The sequence below is a fragment of the Geospiza fortis genome, unplaced genomic scaffold (assembly GCF_000277835.1).
Source record: "Geospiza fortis unplaced genomic scaffold, GeoFor_1.0 scaffold112, whole genome shotgun sequence".
NCBI classification, from domain to species: domain Eukaryota; kingdom Metazoa; phylum Chordata; class Aves; order Passeriformes; family Thraupidae; genus Geospiza; species Geospiza fortis.
The window spans coordinates 28,525,626-28,548,532 of NW_005054298.1; the positions used below are offsets into that span (position 1 = coordinate 28,525,626).

Below are 22,907 nucleotides of genomic sequence, written 5' to 3' on the forward strand. Positions count from 1 at the left end.
TCCACTTGTGCTCTCAGTTCATTGTTTTGACAAGTGCTCTGATCACAAGGGGCCCTAACAGTACCATGCCATCCCTCAGCAAATAGCACACTTCCACGTCTGCATTCAGCCTGTTGGGCTTCAATAGAAAAATAAAGGGAATATGGCCTGTTCAAATCCCTAAATCACTTCATTCTCAATGACATAATGAAAAAATACTTAGAATCTGGTAGGAAAAATACAGCAGGAAGTGAAAATCCTAGTTACTGCTGCCCAAAAGCCACTTTTACCTATGCCACTTCTAGGACTCTCCAAAAGCCAACAGATTACAGCATGATGGTAAGATCATCACATTCCATGTAAACACAGAAGTCACCATCACAAGCTACAGAAAGGAAAATTCCAACTGTAGGTTAGGAAAAAATTCTTTAATCAAAGCATTAAAGCACTGGGATAACTCACCCAGCCAGATGATAAAACCTCATCAGTGGAGGTTTTCAACACCTGACTGGCAAAACCCTTGAGCAACACAATCCAAGTGACACGAGATGGTTCTTTGAGCAGGGGCTGGACTCTCAGATCTCCAGAGATCCCTCCCAGCCTCTGTGACCTCGTGGTTTCCTTCTCAGGTTGCTGACAGTCACTAGTGCTCCCTGAACCTCATACAGATAGGTTACAATAACTGCACCCAGCTGAGTCAATCTGACCTTTAAGGCAAGGTACAATATGGAGATAAATGTCCAATTCCCAGTGTGCACATGAGCTTGTAAAACCACATGAAGGCACAGCTATGTGCCAGCTGAGTCAGAATCAGAGCAGAGCAGCAGCTCAAACAGGAAGCAGCACCTTACAGCAGATACGCTGCCCCATGTGCCTGTTTAGCACAAAATGCATCAGTCTGCTTGGCTGGAACATTTTTGAGGAGAGGAAGACATGCTGGAATTACTTCCTTTTCCCCTTGTCCTTCCTTCAACCCCATTTCCTCCCCAGTTCTAGTGCTGAAGTGCAAAGTGTCTATTATTCTCCAAACATCCACCTGCCTTGGCCTCAGTCAAGCACACATGCCAGCTTTATTGACTCAGTTAAGTCCTGTTCAAATCAAACTGGTAAAAAACCAAAAATAACAAACAAAATACTCAACAACCTTGCTCCCACCCCTTCTGCCACCCAACTCCATTCCAGGCTTTATTCAGCTAAGCTGCAGCCTCAGATGTGACCATTAGGTATCCCTGCTATGCACAGGAGAAATGCACATGGCATTTTCAGGAGTAGCTGAGCCATGTGCACAGTGCTGCCACTCAAGTCTTGCAAAACCATTTAAATGTTTAATGTCCAAGTCATACCAAAAAGTCTGCATAAAGCAAGATTAGATGTCAGCAAGAAAATTAACTCCTACTTGCAGGAAAACCAAAAGACAAGAGGGCATTTTTAATTTTGCACACAATATTGTCTAGGAGCAAACAGCAAATCAGAAACCATGCCTGATTCAAGGCAGGTAGTTTAATAATTTAGACTATTTATATTATTCAACACACAAGGACATGAATTCCTGAAGAAAGTGGGGCTGTGCATGACTCAACCATGTCTTTACATATATTAGTTAGTCATGCACTTTCCAGACTAGACAAATGTGGAACAGACAAGGTGCCAGCATGATAAAAAAATAGCTTTAGTTAAGATTAATACCCAATTTAAAGCCTCTTGCCAACCCTCCAACCACCATAGACATATGTGAACTCAAATCCTCAAGGAGACTCTGCACTGAAGGCAAATTATTAGGTGTATTTATCATTCTAATAAGCACCCTGCTGAAACAAGTTTATTCTTGTTTCACTGCAATAACTGATTCTGAACCTTCAAAAAAACTACAGAAATATTATTTAAAATTAAAAAAAAAAAGAAAAAACAGTGCAAGCCTACAAACAATGTTTAGGATACCAAAGCATCATACATTAATTATGCTCATAACTAATTCCTTTGCTCACAAATTACTGTGCATCAATGACATGTATGTATCAAGACCAAGAGACACATGAGCAATAAAAAACCAACATAGTCCATCCCCCCTCCCACACACCCTCCTCTGAATCCATTGCCTTTTTATTCATCTACCCACCCATTGGTCTTCTGACACAAATACATGCTGAAAACCAAAATCTAAGAGCCAAAATAATTCCACAGTAAATTACCTGTTGCTATGTGTACCTACTACTGTTTTTCCTTTCATCACCTTTATGACTTCTAGAGAATAAACTCTTTTGATATGTGATGTCTTTAACTATAATGAACATACAGCTTATTTTACAACCACAGAAAAAATAACTTCAGCTTATAAACCAATCTGCAGAAAAGCTAAATTAACAATTCTGACCATCCTCAGTAGAGGCAGAACAATGTGGGGCTTGGACCACCTCCCTTGCTACACATGATTTATTACAAGCTGTGTTTTTCCCTTCATAATGCTCAGGATCAGCATTTACTACACTGGCACTGGCACCATTAACCATTCATTTTCCATGTGACCGAATCAGTATCCTCAAAACCAGACAAATATACAGTGATGTTAAAATTCTACCGCACCAGGATTTCTTTATTTAAAAAGTCATGGCGACAAAGTTTTGCTAGCTTGATTTTTGCCTTCAACTTTCTAAGACAACAGTTCAAACAGAAAAATAATTAGATTATTGTATAAAATGTTTACAAAATCTTAGGAAAGCTCATAATGACTGGTTTAACTAAAACTGCTTATTCCACCTACTCTTCCAGAATCTTTTTTCGAACAGCATACTCACTATCTCAACTTCAATCTAAAAAATGTGTCTGAACAAATCTGTTCTCCATTGAGAGAAAAAAAAATACAATAAAAAAATCAGCTTAAAATAAATTTATTAAACAATACAAAAATAAGCATGCTGGAAATCAAGATACATAAATAACATACAATGCAAATGAAAAATGGAAAACGAGACAGGTAACTTAACAACTGAGCCAAAAGGTACAACACAAATGCTAAAATAAATCTTTAAAAAGCATTTACATTTCTAATGAAATGTTAATGATGCTGACAAAGAAAAACAAACAAACAGCTAAAATGCTTGAATATCAAGAATTGCTATTACTGTAGCACAGGTGAACACTAGAACCGTTGCAGACTTCACACATGGAATGACTGAACCTCAGTGGCCCTGGCCTGTGGTGGGTGACCTTGGCCCCCAGGTGCCCTGCAGGAACAGGAGCCATCTGCACACGTGGCAGCCAGGGCAAGAAACTACAAGTGTGGGCAAGTTACAGAGCAGTTGGTTCAGAGGAGTCTCCTCCCAACCCTTCCTAGCTCTAAGCTGCCTTCGATTCTGAGGCAGGCTTCAAAAGCATATATTACAGAACTGTAATATATATATATGTATATTTAAAGATTGTTTAAGCTGTACCCTAAATATTCTTATTATGCATATTAAAGACCTAGTTGTTTTCTTATTTTTGTATTTCCTGTATGCAGGACTTGACTCTACCACATGTGGAAAAATCATCTATCTTCAACCACATCTTTAGAAGTGGCCTCAAACAGTACTAAAAATCAAGGTGGGTAGAATCAGACCAAGCAAATCCTGCATCATGCCTTTTCCATTTTTAATTAAATCAGCAAGTCATCCAGCAACATGTCACCACTGTAAATACTTTCCATTAGCAGCACAGACACATTATGTTCCCTCTTGCAACGGAGGGTATTTCAGGTAAAGTAGATCTGCAGGATCTGAATACTTGTTATGTCTCTGTAGCTACTAGTTTACTGCAAAATCCTCAAACAGGCAAGACATTTTTATAATTGAAGACTTTGCCTTTATTTTGAGGATAAGCACTAACAAACCTAACCTTATCATCAGAGATAAGATTATAAAATAGTTATTATTCAGCAATTCATGACTGACACTTATTACTGACATTTCCACCACAGATTTACCTCTTTATCCCAGCAGGGCATCAAATTCACTGAAAATTGATGTTCTGTATTGTTTTGCTTAAATATTTCCATCCTAGGCTTCAAAGACAGGAAACCCATCCTTTTACAATACTCTGCTAAATGAAGATTATTCAGGGTTTAGTCAGAGCTTTTTCAAACGTTTATGCAAAATTAACAATACCCAAACAGATTAATTAAGAGTAGCTTGCTTTCTCAGAGAACATCAGCTCTGTTTTATGCATCTTCCTAAACTCATGAACATTCCAGATGGGTCAAAAAAACGGCAGGAAAAAAAAATAACTCTGCCATTAGGCAAAACTCACATATCAACAGTTTGGAGTTTTAGATAAAAAAAAAGGGAGAGGGACTGGGGAAGGCAGCAGAGAGAAGAGGTGAAGGTGTTACTACAGAATTGTTTGTCACTGTCTCTTAAAATCCTCTACCAGCTAATACCATTTTTCATTGCTTGGACAAGTTTGTGCAGTTTGATAAACCAGGACTCTGTGTGATGTGTACTAGGGATGGGACACATCAGATTATTTGCATATTTATAGAGGAGAAAACTTTTATAGAGAATGCTTTTCTAAGATTTTCTGCATTATTAAGAGTCTAATTCCTGCAAGTGTTAAGAATTTAGCAAGTCGTTGACCTCTGTTCAGAACTGCCTATTGAGCCTATCTGAAGCTTAAATATATCATTTGGAGCTACACCCTACTCAAGATACTCAAATTATCAAATTATGCAGCTTAAGAGATGCAGCTGCCTGTAGAAAAATGCAAGTCCTCTTTCTCAGTAAGCTGACAGAGCTGCAAACCCAAAATCATTTCCAAAAAAACAGCAATTAATTATAACTTAAGCATTTGCTCCTGTGTAAGTGAAACCTCATATATGAACATATGCACACATTACTGTTTGAAAAACAGCTCTAAACAGTCCTAATAAGATCTACCTATCTGCTTCCCTGTGAACATATTTCCTGCTCACTGCTCAGTTGGTTACCAGTCTAAAACCCCAGATTGCTTACATTCCTTTCCAGGGTGGAGCACAGCACTATTAGTAAGGCAGATTTCTGAGTCATAACTACCAGCTGGCAGCACAGGCAGCAAGAGAGACACTCCAAATAGTTGGGGCAGAAATCTCTCTGCTGCATTAGTTAACTTGCAAACAAGACAGGTTTTTTCCTCCTCCTCCCCACTTCTCCCACTCCTGCCCAGCCATTTTTGCTCTCTTTATTAAAACATTAGCATTAATAATTATTAATGGTTTGATTAAAAGAAAAAATAATCTTCACTAGCATGGCATATGCAAAAGGTCCATTTCTCTCCAAATTTGAAAGCTCATATTAAAGAAACCCTGATATGGTAATAATATGACTCAGAACCTATCTCCACTTAATATAAAATTATTTAGACATTCAGGAATTTGCTGTATTTTGCCAAATACTATTTTATATTTTAATTAATATTATATCTTTACATGCTGACCCTGCTCAGTGGACATAAGCTTTTGCTCATCCTCAAAGTTCATATACTTAAAAATGTCAGATATAAACAAAAATAAACAGATACACCACAAAAGTGGTATGTATCTTTGAAAACACTAAGATTTACCTTTACTTTTTTTTTTTAACCTAAATGTGTTCTAAGTAACTACAAAAGTCAGTTTACAGCTTTGGGTTTGTTTGCACATGCTTTTTCCCACACACCCTTGAACTTTGACAATCTTTTTGGTATAGCATACAAAATTTACACAAAAATGTATATATAAATGAAACACCAGGTAAACAATATTCAAATCAAAATTAAATCTAGAGATGCTTGAGGGTTTTTAAAATGAAGAATTTAATGGAACTAGAACCCATTTGTTTAGTTCTGCTCTCCCCGACCTTCCATTCTATACACTACGGTTCTGGAGATGTCCTCGTTTGATTCAGGTGACACTTTTTTCCATACTGTTTCTTTTAAAGCAAGTTCTTGCTGGAGATTCTCATAGTCCATTGGTCCAAAGGAATGCTAGTTGTTCAAGCAACATACATTATTTATTAGCGTACTTAAAGGAAAAAAAAATCCATACTTGCAGTCATTGCTAACAGACTCAAGTGTTTCAGATCTTCACATAAACTGTTAGTTTCTCTTTTCCACTTATAAAAAAATTAAATTCAAAACTGGGTAATTTATAGATGCATACATGCAAATAGAAGCACTTTAATAATCATTCTACTGTACTGAAATTTTCATGCCTTAGTCAAAACACTAATGGTATTGAAAACAAAGAGGTTTTCCTTATCTCAATCCCCTCAAGCTCGTATCATTTGTAAATGCAGCTGGAGTGCATTCAGTTCATTCCCAGACACTGCTTACGCTGCTCCCTACGTAGCAGGTTCTTGTCTGCAGCACTATTCATGCCTGAATTTACTGCCTGTGCAACTCTCAGCAGGTCGTGTGGTGTCAGAGATATTCTTGTGAAGATACAGCTAAACACAGATCTCGTGCGTTGCAGCACACACCAGAAAGGCTAAGCCCAGCAGCTGGTCAAGTCTTTATTAAAGGCAACCAGTACAGTAAAACTCTTGGCAACCTCCATCAGATACCATCTACCTAATCTAGGAGGGGGGATGAACTGCATGAAATGGAGTTACTAATCTAGTAATAAATTCTTCTAACACAAAACCCTGTGATAATGTGGTCCACCAGGTAAGTGTCCACTAATAATGTACACTAACTAGATGATGTGAAAGCTTTGATGCAATACATGTCATTGAGCAGTTTGGCACTTAGAGAAGAATTTGCCATGTTTCCTCTGAAGTCTATGAGCAATACTCACTGCAGACAGACAGTAACTTACCCGCTGATCACCTCCTTCTCTGCGAGGATCAAGCTTTTTTGCAAAGTGTCTCAAATTATCGTAGTTATGGAAATTGCACAAAGAAACCAGATCCTGCAAGCATTTAGAGAACTTGCATTATTATCTGCATGGGATAGCAAATGCTTCTCAATAATAATACTACCACTTACATTTTGCATCATATGCTAGTAACTTAAACCAGTAAGAAGGGAAGTTTATTTAATAAATTAATACCCATGTCCACAAGGCACTTTGAACATAATAGAAAACAAACAGAATTTTATCAGGATAAAATTCTAATAATACCTTTATAATATCTTTTCTTCCTTCTTACAGAAGGACGAAACAAGGAGAAAATTTGCAAAATACCCATTTTCATAAATTCCTACTTGAAGACAATACTCTGCTAAATGAAGATTATTCAGGGTTTAGTCAGAGCTTTTTCAAACGTTTATGCAAAATTAACAATACCCAAACAGATTAATTAAGAGTAGCTTGCTTTCTCAGAGAACATCAGCTCTGTTTTATGCATCTTCCTAAACTCATGAACATTCCAGATGGGTCAAAAAAATGGCAGGAAAAAACTAACTCTGCCATTAGGTAAAACTCATATATCAACGGTTTGGAGTTTTAGATAAAAAAAGGGAGGAATTAAAAGCATAAATAAGCTATATGTAATCCTTCAGGAACAGAAAAACTTCGATCAAAAGGATGAAAGAAGGAAATGAGTGACCTAATGGATTCTCAATCAGTTTGAATTACAACATGAAAGGCTATAATTACAAAACTTGGCAATGCTGTTCTATTTTTAAAAGTGACTTGCATTCATGTTACTTGTATGCCACAATCATGTATCAGTTTTTAGGTCTCATTGCAATGCAGTAAATCCTTCACCTACTCCTCCATTCTAGGATTTAAAATTCAGTTACCAGACCATTTAATATGAAGATTTAAAGCACTTTAGAATCAGTAACTTCTTAATTTGAAACTGTGTAAATGTTAGATAAATAGAAGCATGAAAAGTTTTAACTGCTGCTCCACCTCCCATTTACAATTAAGCAATCATCATTACAAGGCAGTTTTAGGGAGAAAAAAGGAAGAAATTTTTTACATTCTCCTCTCCCACAAACCACCTTAATCATTACAAAGCCCTCCCCAAAAACTCTCCTGCTTCTAATGCTCCCATCAGCAGACTATACACAGTTCTTTCACTGGCTCAACATGAAGCCAGGAAGAGTTTGCCCAACATCTGGGTATCATCTATGAAGACATCTTTTATGTCAGATGGTTTACAAAAATTAGCTTAAAAATACATCAGAATGGAAGTATTTCATTACAGTCTTTTTCTTTTATTGCAATGACATAAGAGTTGCATTTCCGGTGTTTTGAAAACTGCACTTTATGACAAGAGAGGGAAAAAAGTCTATAAATAGAGCTCTACAGTTTTTAATGCAATATACTGGAGTCCAGCACTTTCATTTCCCCATGAAGTGTTCCTTCTCAAAGCTTTTCCACAACAATTTCTCCAGTGTTTCTGGCATCATACTTCAGTGCTCACTGAAATCAAGTGCTATTTACTACTAAAAACCAAACATCTATTCTTAGACTTTCACCCTTGAATCAAATGAAACTTGCTATGTAGGGAACAATCAGAAATCACTATTTAATTGACTTAGATCTCAGCTATGCCAACTGAAACTCAATAAACATCAGTTGCAAAAGCAAAAAAAACCCAGAAAACAAACCCAAACAACCAAAAAACCCCAAGGGCAATGGTGCTTACATGACAAAAGTGAATTCCTTTAACACTGTTGCCCATCTTGTCCAAAGGAGGTGACCAGCACATCAAGCCCATGACATTAGGAACAACCAGAAGAATCCCACCAGCAACTCCAGACTTGGCAGGAAGACCAACCTACAGAATAATCAGAGAATTACAGCCTCTGCAATTGTTCCTCACTATTGTAACACAATGCATCAGCATTTTCCTGAAGATTATTGTGTAGCATTAATAAAACGTGTATCTGGAAGGCCACTTGAAACTGGGAAAGCATAATTACTTATCTCTTTTTAGATAAACAATAACCGGATGCAGTTTGTGACAATCCAAGGTTCACAATCATAAAACTATTTGCTCACAGGAATACAGTGAGGCAATAATAGTGTGAAAGAAGATAATTTAAATCTGTTTTTTTTAAAAAAGTAATTATGACTAAGCAGTAATACACAAGTGTATGTCTCACAAATAGCTTGCAACAAGGTAGTAGAATGAAGCTGTAAAAATCTTGACTGGAAAAGGTAAAAAACAAAAAACCACAAGAAAATTGGAAAGTATCTGTGACATCATACAATAACCGACTTATTTACAATCTGAACAAAGGCATTACTTTTTTCAATAGGAACTAACATGTCACATATCCTCACAGCTCTCCAAGCAGCAACTTTTATGTCACACAATGCACCACAATCAATTTTACGTGTATGCAGTAAGGAAAAACTAAAAATGCTGCAAAAAATATTGAAAGCATAAGATAACATTCCATCTTGAATTATAAACATGTAAGGAACACACTGCTAGAAAACAGGGGCACAGTACATGTGCTGTGTGTGACAGCCATTTTCACACATATAAAGACAATTTCTGAGCCTGAGTTACTGAAGAAAAAACAACTGTCTGCAAAGGCTTTATGCTATCCTTGACTCCCATATAGCAGGATTTCTTCAGCCATGTTTTCAGTTCCTGTTGCTCTCATGAAGAGCCTTTCCTAAGGAACAGCATTTATGTTTTGATATGAAAAGGATTCCCAGAAGTGAAGCCAGAGTGCTCTAAGGTATGTGACACTAGCAGTGTCATGAATCCTAGGTGAGTTTTTTCCCTTACAGTGCGCTCAATTTCAAAATAATTCATGTAACACCCTCTCCTCTGCCTCAAAAGCAAGGAAGTAACCCCTAAAACATAGGAAAAAAATAGCAGAAATTAACCTTCCTGGTCAGCTGTAATTAAAACCTGTAAAGTACTTACATGGAAGGCAAACTGCCCTGAAAAGTCATACATGCCACAGGAATGCATCAAACTCAAGGTATTCCGGACTGCCTCGGGGCTCAGGACTCTCTCACCAGTGATTGGGCAAAAGCCACCATTGGCCAGGGTTGCTGCCATCACACTTGCTGACTCACATGTTACTTCTATTGAGCAAAGCTTATGGAAAAGAAATAGAGATTATAAGCACTGGTACTTCTAGCACAGTAAGGCCAACTACAGCAGGATCAACAAAATACTGAAATCTTAAAATAACATCTCAGAATCACCTGTAGCATAACATTTCTTACAGATTACGCTAGTAGCATCAATTACTACAGTCTGTATCTTTGTACTATAAAGATCCCAGTGACAGTGTTTGTAAGCCCTCTTAAAAGCTGGGGACAGTATTTTTATGGGTTAGTGTCTCTGCTTGATTCCTCCCCCCACCCCCCTTATGTTCCTTTGAGAGGAAGAGGTCTGTAAAACAATCTCTAAAAAAGTATTTTGCATCGGCTTAAATGGCAAAGCCACAGAATGACTGGTTTTTTTTTTCAATTTGAGCTTGTTTCGTGTGGTGGGTTCTTTTTATTTTAAAGCCTTAGAAGATCCCACACATTACTAGAAGTACAATTTAAAGCTGCAAATTCTAGCACATGCAAGTGTTAATTCCAGCACTTCCTGCTGATGCAGCCTTATTTCACCTTTCTCATATTTAATTTCTTATATAGTAATGATACAACCACAACATAGTTTTTCCCAGGATCCCTGCTTCAGTACAGACTATACATACTTTGGTGACACATCAGGAAATGTGATAAGATGCCATCACCTGATGCTGCCTCATTTCTGCAGAAACCAAAAGATAAGTTGGTTTCAACCTGAAGCTGAAATGCTGCTCTAAAAAGTAAACAAACTAGTGCTCCTATTCTTGTTTCTGCCAAACAGTCATTACATGATACTTCATGAAGTTACCTAAGCCACGTTTGCATGAGTAGTTACTACCTGGAATTCTTATTTTCCGGGTGCCAAACTCAATACATCCTAGTCCAATCAACTGGAGTTGCAAATCAAGAGATTGTCAGAGACGCATCTAAAATGGCAACTGTGTTTTAAACATATGAAGTATTACATAATATCACCTACTTTCAAAAAAAAAATTGTTTCTAGGTTCTCAGTTTAAGCACCTGCATTCTGTACCTCGTTTGTCTAAACTGAGAATAATCCATCCTCACTTTACAGAGATAATAGGCAAATACGTTTATTCCTGCTCAGAAAGTTCCCAGTCACAAAAGGGAGGAAGGAGCATTACAGAAAACCCAAAGAAAAGAAATAACTAGACTTTTAAGTAGGATCTGAGTGTTGGAAAGGTAAGCATTGTACCCTAACAGGAAAAGAGAAATGCTGCTCGTGTATGAGCTACCCTTTTCCTGAGCATGGAGTGAAAAGGGGATTTTTCAAGGGAAAAAAGAAAGAATGACACATGGTCATTAAATCAGAGATCAGAATGCACAAAAATGAGGCCAAATTAAAACACATCAGAAAAGTAAGCTTTAGCATTTCTTAACGTATGAATAGCTTCCACTTAGAAAATACATCAGGCAGTGGGATACAAGGCATTTAAAAAGCATTTTTACACAGTAAATTCAAGTAAATTACACATTGTCTTCTGTCACAAGTTCAGAATAGACTATTAGCTCATACCTAGTTTCTAACTCAACAGGAGGTCAACTACAGCTAATCACACATACCTTACTTCATAAACACTCATCCAATCTAAATATAAGAGAGCAGGTGCATCCCCACACAAAAAACTCAAATAAAATTTGCATTTTGAAAATAATGGCTTATAATTTGCATAAGTAACAGCAAGTGTCCAAGTCAAAAACAGATTTTGAGAACTCTGTATTTCCTCTTTTAAATTCTCCCAGATGAAGTGAATCAGTAACACAACTTGAACTGCCTCTTGAGAACTCAGCACAGCAGGGCTGAGTTGTGAGCATTTAAACATTAGGAAACCCTTACTGAGGAAATACCTCACACTTGCAAGTTCTCATTTTGTGACAGTTGTAAATGACTTGCTGAAAGTGAAAAAGAAAAGGGGGGGAGGGGGAGAAAAAATACATATATTCTTACTCAAAAGCATTGAATGAAACCAAAAGGAGGTGATATTCCCATTTCTTCCCTTGTAGCACTCCCTCAAGCCTACAGCTCAGCATGCACTCTCCAGTCCCAGAGGTTAAACTACTTCACAGCACCATAAGAAGCAGCAACCCAAAGAGGAAGTGTTTTGTCAAACTCACTGAGGTTATACAAGACATTTCAAGCTTCTAACTTCAAGTGGTTTAAAGACTATTGCTAGTTTGTATTAGCAACAAAGACAGCTGAGTAGATCACCTAAAAAAAGCAAATCTGGGTACATCAAACATACATCTGTCATTTCCAGAGTTGAACAGAAGCTGACATTTAACTGCACGTCATTAAAGCCTCCATGTCTAGGCACAAATCAGCTTCTACTGCTTATAATAGCAATTCTAAGCCTATGGTGAGTCTCAATTTTAAAGTCAGTTACCTGAAAATAGAAGTCTAGTATAGCAACCATATCCGTGCCTTCAGGAAAGCACTGAGGAAGAAAAAGAAAGAGCGTTTAGATAAAATCATTGGTTTTTTAAGTATCACTTTTAGCTAGACATAACTTTAGCTACACTGTTGTCAGCATACTAAGCGTTAGGTGTATTTTAATATAAATGTTTAAATGTAGTAAGTAGAAATACTCACTGACATCAGACAAAAAAAACATAGTGCAGCAATATCAATAAACTAGGTACTAAAATATTTTTCAGTATAGTTTTTAACATCTTTAAATAAGCAAATGGAAAAATGCATCCAGGAGTTTTATAAAGTCACCTCTACAGCACAGATTATACATTTTACAACAAATAAAACAAATTACCATGACTGTGTTACTAAAAAATATTTAGAGGTATTTTATTAGAATGGTATAAATATCACACTTTTTAAATGACAGCATTTGAATAACACTTGTAAGACATATCCTGTATGAATTTGTACCATACTGTACTTAAAATAAATTAAAAGTCTTCACAGACTACAAATAAAACCCTGCATATCATCTTCAAAATACACTTAAGAAAAAAAAAGTAACCTTTTTTTCTTTCAAGTAATAGCCAATTGCAAAGTTTCTATCTCCACTCTCTCTTTCAGACTGGAACCTAAAAGAGAAAAAAAAGAAAAAAAAAAGACAAGGCAACATGTCAGACTTTCCAAAAAAACCCCAAAAATCGCTGAACTCAAGATGTATAATGTAATTCAGTAAAATTCCATGTAAAGGATCCATCACTTCTGAACACAAATATTCTACTAATGGGACAGAAGTGGCCACAGCAGCTCATCCCAGTTCACTCAGCTGGAGTGAATCAGCACTGACATCCAAATACACACAGTACTGGTTACCTACACAACGCAAGCTGACTTGGAGAGAAAGCAAAGGAAGGCAAAATCCTCATCCTGTAAGCATTTCTAAATAGGCCAGAGCAGGATGGACTATCCCACACTGGGACAGTGGAAGGGTCACTGTTCCCTGCCCAAAGCACAGGAATGCGAGGATCACACAGCAGGTCAGACAAATGGCTGCACTTCTCACTGGGATGACTGAGGTAAGGATGAAACCTAAAGGAGGAACACTTGCCTGGTTCCTTCTGCAGCACACACCTTTTACTGAAACAAAGCTCAGGAAAACGGCGCTGCACATGCACTGCAGCTGGCAACCTGGAAGCAACTCTGTTAAAGGGAATCTTCATGATTTACCCTGTGCTGCCTGAAAAAGCTCTCAAGATTTTTAGAACATTATACACTGAGTTTATGAGGGGAACTGTTTGTTTGAGAAAAGAATTTAAATATGCAAAATAAAAAAGCAGAAGGAGTCCCAGCTGTATCAACTATGCTTCCTAAACATTTGCTATGCAGCCACCAACATGCAGAGTTTAATTTTTAATATGAATGCCAGGAAGAGAAGAGTTACACTTACAGCTCTCATTGCCATAGCACCAACAGAGCACTAAGACAGAATAATGACATTTTCAAAGAGGTAACCAACAGTTTTAGGTGAAATTTTGCCCCACCAATGTCAGAGACATGCACAACTTTGGTTGTAAATTGTTAAGTGAAAAACACCCTCCAGTAAAAGGGATGAAATGCTGGTTGAAATGCAAATAACTGAACTTTGTCATAGGCTCAAAATATCAGTTATCAGTTGAACCACTTTCCACCTAACCTTAGTAAGTGAATAAAAAATACTTACGTAGCATTACTGAATCCAACATACTCATTACCAGCCATTTTATTCATGAACTGCATCACCTGTCAAAGAAAAGGAAAAGCAATATTTTTACATATAAAAAGGTTATGAACTTTCAACCCAGCCTTACCCAAAATCCAGCAACACCATTTTATAAATGCAATACAAATAACTAAATGTTTAAGCAACCAAGTACATCTACAAAGACAAAGCCCAGGCTATGACTAAAATTTCACTTTCAATTCCCTTGCCATCTTGAAACTTTTACCACTGAAGTTAGTTAAAAAAGGGAAGTTATAACTTTTAAACTGAAGTTAGTTAAAAAAGGGAAGTTATAATGTTAACTTACGTAGTCAAATTTTTCTGCGTTATTTGCTCCTTGCTGCAAGAAAAGAAAAAATAATTTACAAAAATTGTTAACAAAGGAGCAAAGTTAGTTCACTTAACAGTATTAGGATTTTAATGCACGTAACTAAGGTATGAGTCTAATTAAGAATAAGGTACTACAATCACTTCATAGATTAATGAAAAAATTTAAATGTTAGATAAGTAAATCTTTAATTATCATTTAAATAATCCTATGCATCTTAAACACCTGTATGCTGGAGATTAATTTAAATTGGAAAAGGTATGCTTTATTTTAAGTGCTCTCTATTCAACTTTACATGCTTAGCATAAGTAAATGAGTAGTTAAAGCAAAAAAATACAAAAGTAACTACAAACAGGATCATTACAGTAAAAACACTAACTTTTTATAGATTAGTAAGGCAAAGGTATTCTCATATTACCAACAGAGCTGAGCATAGGGAGGTTCAGGCTACTTAAGTTAAAATATTTCCACAGCCAGTGCCCAAACTAAGAATTTAGACTGAAGACTCAAAATGAAGTGTTACCCTAACTATGAAAATAAATGCAATTAATTTAAAAATATCTGATTAATGTCCTACCTATTAATAATTGTTGAACAGCTAGAAAAATAGAATTTTCCATCATAGGCACATGATTGTGCTAAAAATGTACAGAAAAACCTAAATCCAACTTAATAAGGATGACAGTGGAACTTAATTCTTAGGGTGGGCTTGGTTTGGGTTTTTCAGGGAGGATGAGGGTTGTTATTTTGAGGATTTTTTTTTTCCTCCCTTGTTCAAGTACATTCTCAAATTTAGTAGCTGCCAGTTAAAGACATTAATTTTTTAGAGGTCTCTGATAGGTGACCTTTCACAAATTCCCATAGAAGGAGATTCAAAGAGGAGTGGGAGGTAAAAAATAGCACATGGTCCACTGGGGGGAGTTTTAAATTTTTTTTAAGTAGCCAAGTAGAATTTTTGGAGGAAGTTTAAAACCCAATGGCATCGCATACACAAGTGGAAACAATGTATCTGGAGAAGATGTTTTAATACAGAATTTTAATATTAAAGACATTCTATTTAGAATAACAAGACTCTAACAAATCTCAAACAATTCAAGACGCTATTTGCACTGTGTTTAGTGTGGGGATGGGGAAGAAAGTGGAAAAAACGGAAGCTTTATATCAACCAGTATTTTACTTAATGAAATGCATAAAGCCAGTCTCATTTCCCACTCTGTATGTGGATTAGGGTGTGCAGATAATCTTGGAAGCCCATGCTTCAGCTCATCTACAAGAGGATGTGCAGACACACACGTACAATCTCTGGTGAAAGGAGCACCACACTGTTCTCTCAAAATTATGTGCCAGTGGTTACCTTATGTTTAAAGGCTAATAACCTCACTCCTAAAGGCAATAAACTCTAGCTAATTTGCAATTAGATAAAAAAATGCATGACACATTTCATCAAAATGTTCCTGTATAATATACCAGAACACAAATCTTAAAAATTTAACTCCAAATCTGTTCAATGAAAAATAATTAAAAGAAGAAATTACCAACTTCATTGAACTGTTGCAGTTGTCAAAATATTCCATAGATCCTAATGCTGTAAAATATGTAACAACATTTAAACCACAAAAACCTTTTTAACCTTTCAAATGCACAATGAACATCTTTTTCTGGGAAAGTGGGTCAGCATTAGTTATGGGATGCTGCATTGATAATTGTATGGTTAGACATGTATAATAAATTGAAACAGGTTCTTTTGTTAAAAAAAAGAAGAGGGAGAAAGGGATCATGCTTTCTGCAAAAATATAAATACACAATACTTCACTTTTTTGTTCTGCCCAGTGGAAAAAAATATTCCCTCAATAAAAACATGGCTTGACCAGCAGCACATAAAATTGGTGGGCAAGAGACTCAATGCAAACTTTTTCCACATCGACTTCTTATAAAAAAGGTTCCTTTTAAAGTTCCAAACTAAACTCATATTTTGGGAAGAAAATCTTCTGCACACTAAGCCAGATGATGAGCTTTTAGTCCTTGATGTTCCACGCACTTGTAGAGGTATTTCACAGCACGCACAAAAGCATTGTCACTGAAACCAGACTGCTCATACACCTGAACTATTTGCTGAAGCAATCACATGATCAAAACCTCAGCAGGGATTTACTACAACGTTACTGAAGTAAGAAAATCTGCTTCCATACGCATGATGACTAAAAACCCCAACAGATTATTTCCCCTCTTCCAGCAGCTGACAGAGGTGTCCTGCTCCTCCTAAAAAGCTGAAGAGACACAGTGGCAACACACATTCTATGATTAAAATTCAATTGCAAATAAAAAATCCTAACATTCAGAGTACTGAGCAGCTTTTCCATAATAATTTAAACAAATATAAAGGCACAAGGGAACTTCTGCTCTTCCACAAGGGCTTCTTATTTCAAGCTTGACTGTAAAAACCTATGAGTTTGGGGCACAACATTTCTTAAATAGCATTTTTAAAGTTCAGAAGCAATTCAACTGTCTAGAACATCAAAAAAAAAATTCCATGCACTAAACTCCACAAACACTTTGTACATTTACTGGAACATGTTCATATACACACTTATACATGCTTGTGTGTATATGCATATGAAAAAACATTTCTAAATGAATACAAAATTAAATTTATGTTAAGACTGAAGCAGTTTGATAGGCAGAAAATTCAAACTTCCAGAAGACAGCTCAATACAATTTTGTAAAGACTTAAAACCCCAATGGATACTATGGCTCTATGGCTGTCAATCATAAATTTGAATTTTTTGACTGTGTCAGGTTTTAGTGATCTTCCCTTTTTTTTTTTTTTCTAAAAAAGGTACTTGTACTGTATTACTTGTATTTCTACTAAAACATATAAACAATTGCAAAAGCTACATGTCTACATAGGAGAGACCCACAGATACTTACCAGAGCTTGCAACAACAGAATTAGGCAAAATTTATTAGAAAAGTAGTTAATATTAGCCACTTTTCATTATCAACACTGTTTCTATGATTAGACCATATAAGCTCTTACCACGTGTCTCTCGTTAAAGCAATTTCTCAATTTTGAACCTAAGCAAAACTAATAAAAACACCTGCACCATGAGAAGTTTATAATCTTTGAATAATAGAATATTATTTAAAAATTAATTTTTGGAATATTTAAAGCCAAATTTATAATCTAACACTATACTGTAATGAAAATATCCAGAAATAAAAAATCATAATTCTATGTCAGAGTGCAATAAAACTTTTTTTTAAACACGTCTGCATTTTTCACGAAGTTAATTACTAATGTCTTTATTTTAGCCTTCTCTACTTACACACTTTTTATATTTTATTTGTTAAGATGGTCCTGTTCTGTTAGAACTGGTGTCTTCACAGTTTAGTGTACCATTTTCAGCTCTGAAATACTTGAGAGTACACTGCGACAGACAATATTTGACCTAAGACCAACACTACCTAAATTTCAAACACCTGTAAGATGTTTTTGTACCCTTCACTTCTGTGCACATGTGACCACTTAACACATGTTATTTCACAGAACCTACTACATATTCTATCTCAGATAACCTCCAATATACTTGAGTTTTAACAAAAAGTGGAGAAGAACATGGATATAATTCTACCCAAATTAGTTACCATAAGAAGATTAGTAACCTAGGAAGAGAGGCAATGTCACCAAAGTGAAGACAAATATCTGGCAGAGAAGATCACAACACCAACACATTGTAAAGTGGTTTGTATGCACATTCACACATCACTCTCTCAGGAAGGATAACTCCAGTGACAGCATAAAGCAATTAAGCTAAATCGGTACTATTCATTGTAATTGTATTGTCAAATAAACCATGCATTTCCCACCTCTCACGTATTGAACTGTAACTGCATAGGTTTCCTAATAACTGAATCCTGACAGCAAACAGACCCTTGGCACAGCTAGACAGGATTTTTCTACCACTCTTCGCCTCATTTGTTTTGTGATTTATCAGCATATTTACAAAGTTCTTAAATATATCTCAACTCTCTCCATGCTTGATATTAAAAAAATAAGCTTCCATTGAACTAAGGTTTTTTAAGGGTAAGAAAGATGAGCATTTTCATTTTTTTGTACAGCAAGTTTTTTGCAAAAGCTATGAATTTTGCTATTGCCAGCATGTCTAAATGCTTCCCATATAATCCAAGACTAGAGCACACCTCCCTTCAGTGAGCATTCCACTCCTAAAAAAGGTCCTGCATGTGGCTACCAGCACTTAGAAGATCTAAAGATGCTGTATTTGCCTGAACCTTTGCTGTTAGGTTAGGAAAACTTTTATCTACAGATGGAATGTTAAAGCATACAATAAAAATTATTTAATATTAATCCCTTGTCCTCTGGTGATTCCACCCACAGCCATCTGCCTTCTTCCACATATTTCTATCTGAACCCTTCCTCTTCCTCTCACCTGCACTTCTAATGTGACAGTCAGTAAAGGTAATGTGGAAGTGGGAAGTTCCTGACAAAACCACTGATATTCCTGGAGTTGACAAGCTTTGAGAATTGAGTTTAAGGTTTAAGAAAACTTAAGAGACCAAAGCAGTACAATCTATCCATACTACAGTCAATAAAGACTTTTCCCAGCCAATGTGATGTACAGAAAGCTGCACTGGATCTGTACTCAATCCGTACAGGAGTTGCATTACCTTCTTTCAAGCACCTGTATTTCCTCGGAGACATGATAAAAATTACCGTTTTATCTCATACCACTTTTCCATAAACTCCTGTAATTGCCCCTACAATTTTATTTTGATAAAAATTATTTGAAAATTGTTGTAACTATGTCATTTATATAACTAGTAATACAGGCAAATGGCTGTACAATTATCAACAAGGGAAAAGGTCCTCAGCGGGGTTTTTTTTAACTTTATTTCATTAAAAGTGACCTGCAGGATGTCCTTTTGCTAAAGCGTTTTTATTGTAGACACATGCTTTAAAGTGCTGGAACAGTCTGTGGAGTGTAATGCATGTACAATTAGAACAGGGGCAGGGGTTAAGGCACCAAAATGTAAATACAGCATAGTCCCAAACACAGGGCAGTTGGAAAATCACTTAAGATGGCAGGAGTAGGATACAGCGCTGCCTAAGTAACTCAAACAAACCTGTCACTTAACATGCACATACCCCTAATTATTTATTATTATGGATTGCAAAGACAATGTAACATTATAGTTTAGGTCCCTGATCTGTTCCAAGGCAGGAACACCAAATTCTGACAGCATTCAGAACTGCTGGGTATGTGATGGTAAGAGCCTTTTTTAATCCTAAAATGTTAACATATTACAGGTTAATATTCTGATAGAGATTACTCCAAGCATCATCCCTCATCCACAGTCATAATCTGTGCCAGGCTCCAAGGACAGCTGGGTGCAAGATCACATCTACTAACAGCCGCTCAACTCAGTACAATGTGTGAGAACCCTGAAAGAGTTCTTAGATCCATTTCTCAGAGAGAGATAATGAATCTCAAAGGAGGTAAAAGCATTCCTAACCACAAAATACAGCAACAATCTCTCTGTAGTTATTAACATGCTATAGTTATCTAAATCTGCAAAACACAGTGAATTTAAATTTTCTTGTACTTTAAGAGCCATACACTGCCTTCGAGACACGTAACACCTTAAATAAAATTAATAAATGCAGAGGAATTGAGGGCAAAACATGAGTTAATGAAGCCACCTTTTTCAGAAAAAAGGTAAGTTTGATATTAGATCAATACAAATGTGAATTATGCAATTCACAGGTTAGTAGGAATAATGTTAAGTTGCAGATTGTAAAGAAGTTACTTCACAAAAATTACAATTACTAAGTAGTTTTGTACTGGTGACCCTCTATGTAATTGTCTTCAGAATATATTTAGCTTGGTTAGTTATTCAAATGATAAATGGTATCTTAGTGAAAGCAGTACAGAAAAGCTACATTTAATCACACTGAGAACAAATAATGGTGTGATAAGATACGAGTCCACCAGACGTGCAGTTACCACATGCAGAAATGTTAGTGCAATGCATTACTCTTTATAAGAACATTACAGAAAAAACCCAAATAAAAGTTTAAAAAAAGCCACCCAGCAAAATCCTTCTAACAAATAGCACAGTTGCATGCATTAAACAAATCCATGTTATCTATCCAGAAGTACACCATTTATCAAGGACTACGTGCCTTCTACAAGAGGCACATGTTTTTGTTTTGCCTTATAATCAGTAGGGCATGTTGGAGTTGGACTAACATTTTAACATTTCAGACAAATGTGTTAAGTCAGATTTTAAAATTCACTGTTATCCAAGTGAATTTCAATGCTCAGTCAACCTTTAAAAAATATTAAATGTGAATAAATTTACCTGTCATACTTAAGGCCATTTTCTTTCACCTACAGCTATCAAAGATAAATGTCTTTAAGCAGGAGTTCTTACACCTTCTTTAAATAAAAAATAATAGAAAATCATGATCTAAGTAATTTTAAAATCAACGTTTTAGAAATATGGGGTAGGAAACACACTCTAGCTAATGGACTTGGAAATGCAACCAAGAAACAGGTTGTAAACAAGACTTTTGGACCTCTGAAGTAACAGTATCAAATTTACTACTCAAAAATTCCAGGGGACTGACATGTTCCCCAGAACTCTATGCAGGTACCCTTAGGAAGAAAAAAGTAATTTTTTTGTACCTGTGGCTACTAAAACCAGCAGAAAATACAAGTCAAGTATCAGGCAAACATTAACATTACATGGAGTTTATACCATTAACAACTTCAAGACATTTATACAGCTGTTCTAGGAAAAACATAAAATACAGCTTTCCAAAAGTATCAAGATCATGGACTAAAGATGTAAAGTCATTCAGACCTGTTGTGCTTGGCAAAATAAGTTCCTGTTTTCAAACACTCTTGTTTAGGAAAGCACACTTACAAGCCAACAGTAACTATGTACCACAGAAGCTCAACATAATTTAGTGGTGCAGGATGTTAATATCATACAAATTCAACATAAGACTGACATTCAGATATAGCAGCATTGCTCATGTACAAATTACAGCATCTTCCATTTCTTCTGCACTGCAAGAAACACTCTTGTAACTGTAAGCTCTTTAAGAGCACTTAGACACTCAGAAATGTACTTCTGAGTTCTATAAAGTATATTCCTGAGAAAAATACTACCTCAGCAATTAACAAGTAGAAGGCAACACTCTCAAGAGAATATCAAGTGTTGTGCAGATAAAGAAGAAAACAAATCTAATACCATCAAGGAAAAAGAGTATTTCAGATGCACTGATACTTGTTAGAAACTGCTATTCTAACACTGCATTGACTTGGAAGGGTTACAATTCCCAAAATATCAGAGTTTGTCTACCTGCCAATGAGTAAAGTGCCATCCGATATTGCAGACAAAAATCAAATATAGTTTATAATCTGCACATTACATTTTTTCTACACTCTACTAAAATACTCAGAGAGAAACTAAAAATTAACTTTTTACCTTGATTAAAGATGTGATCACAATTGCTCCAGCATTCACCATAGGGTTATGAGGCCTGTCTGTGAAATAGTTTTCAATTACAAATATATTCCAAGACATGTTTGTCACACAAAACCAGTCAAGTGCCTAAGTGAAAAATTATTCTAGATTTAAATATGAAGATTTAAGAGTGAAAAGCTACTATTACAGAATAGCAATTACATAATCTTAAACAGTTCAAAAATACTGTAATCCAACACTATACACATTATTTTATAATTCTGAGCACAATATTTTACAGCTTAGAACATAGCCTTATGCTACTCAACAATCCAGTAATTTTTTTTTGTTTGGTATCACTTCTTTTCTTGAAAATTACAAATCCTCTTCATTTCAGAATTTAGCTTACTTCATAGCTGACTTGCACATACTGCTTACTTACATTTTCCTTTTTCCCACTGATCTCCATATTAACAGTATATTTGCATTCCCAAGTTGTTCTTGGCTGCTGAATAAATCACCTTCTTTTGTATCTCCTTTTTCTAAAAAAACCTCTCATCAGCCATCTTACTTTTCCCAAATAATCTACCTTCCATGAATTACCCTTTTCTCTTATAACTAACATTTTTGATGTGCCTTTTAACTAGGATGTTGACTTCTGAGCATTGTGGTACCTGAAAACTTCAAACAATTCTCAATACACTAATACTATGACAGATTTGAATTCTTTATTTGCTGTTCTTTTACCTCCAAATCTGAAATAATATTGATTTAAAAACTGCACAAAAGGTGTCCACTATTTTTATGTATGATGTACAAACAAGGACTCTAAGAGAAATTTGAGATTATTTGGGTTTTTAAGATGAGTCTGATATTTGCAGCATACACATATATTCCCATAAAAATTACACTGGTTATGGTCAATG

At 35.9% G+C, this 22,907-nt stretch overlaps 1 protein-coding gene across 2 annotated transcripts in view; it reads right to left on the bottom strand.

The window, feature by feature from the left end:
- The window catches only part of GLS (glutaminase), a 50,684-nt gene that overhangs the window by 17,026 nt on the left and 10,751 nt on the right, over positions 1–22,907 (bottom strand). The window contains exons 6-14 of one of the 2 annotated variants that reach the window (XM_031059052.1): positions 22,003–22,061; positions 14,468–14,500; positions 14,122–14,180; positions 12,967–13,033; positions 12,373–12,423; positions 9,804–9,980; positions 8,565–8,696; positions 6,782–6,874; positions 2,849–5,949 (exon numbers count right to left, since the gene is read on the bottom strand). In XM_031059052.1, the coding sequence (XP_030914912.1) occupies positions 5,803–5,949; positions 6,782–6,874; positions 8,565–8,696; positions 9,804–9,980; positions 12,373–12,423; positions 12,967–13,033; positions 14,122–14,180; positions 14,468–14,500; positions 22,003–22,061 (818 nt within the window). In that variant the 3' untranslated portion in view covers positions 2,849–5,802. Of the gene's footprint in view, positions 1–2,848; positions 5,950–6,781; positions 6,875–8,564; positions 8,697–9,803; positions 9,981–12,372; positions 12,424–12,966; positions 13,034–14,121; positions 14,181–14,467; positions 14,501–22,002; positions 22,062–22,907 lie in introns of those variants that run through there. The other variant, XM_005415972.3, reaches the window with a different exon arrangement.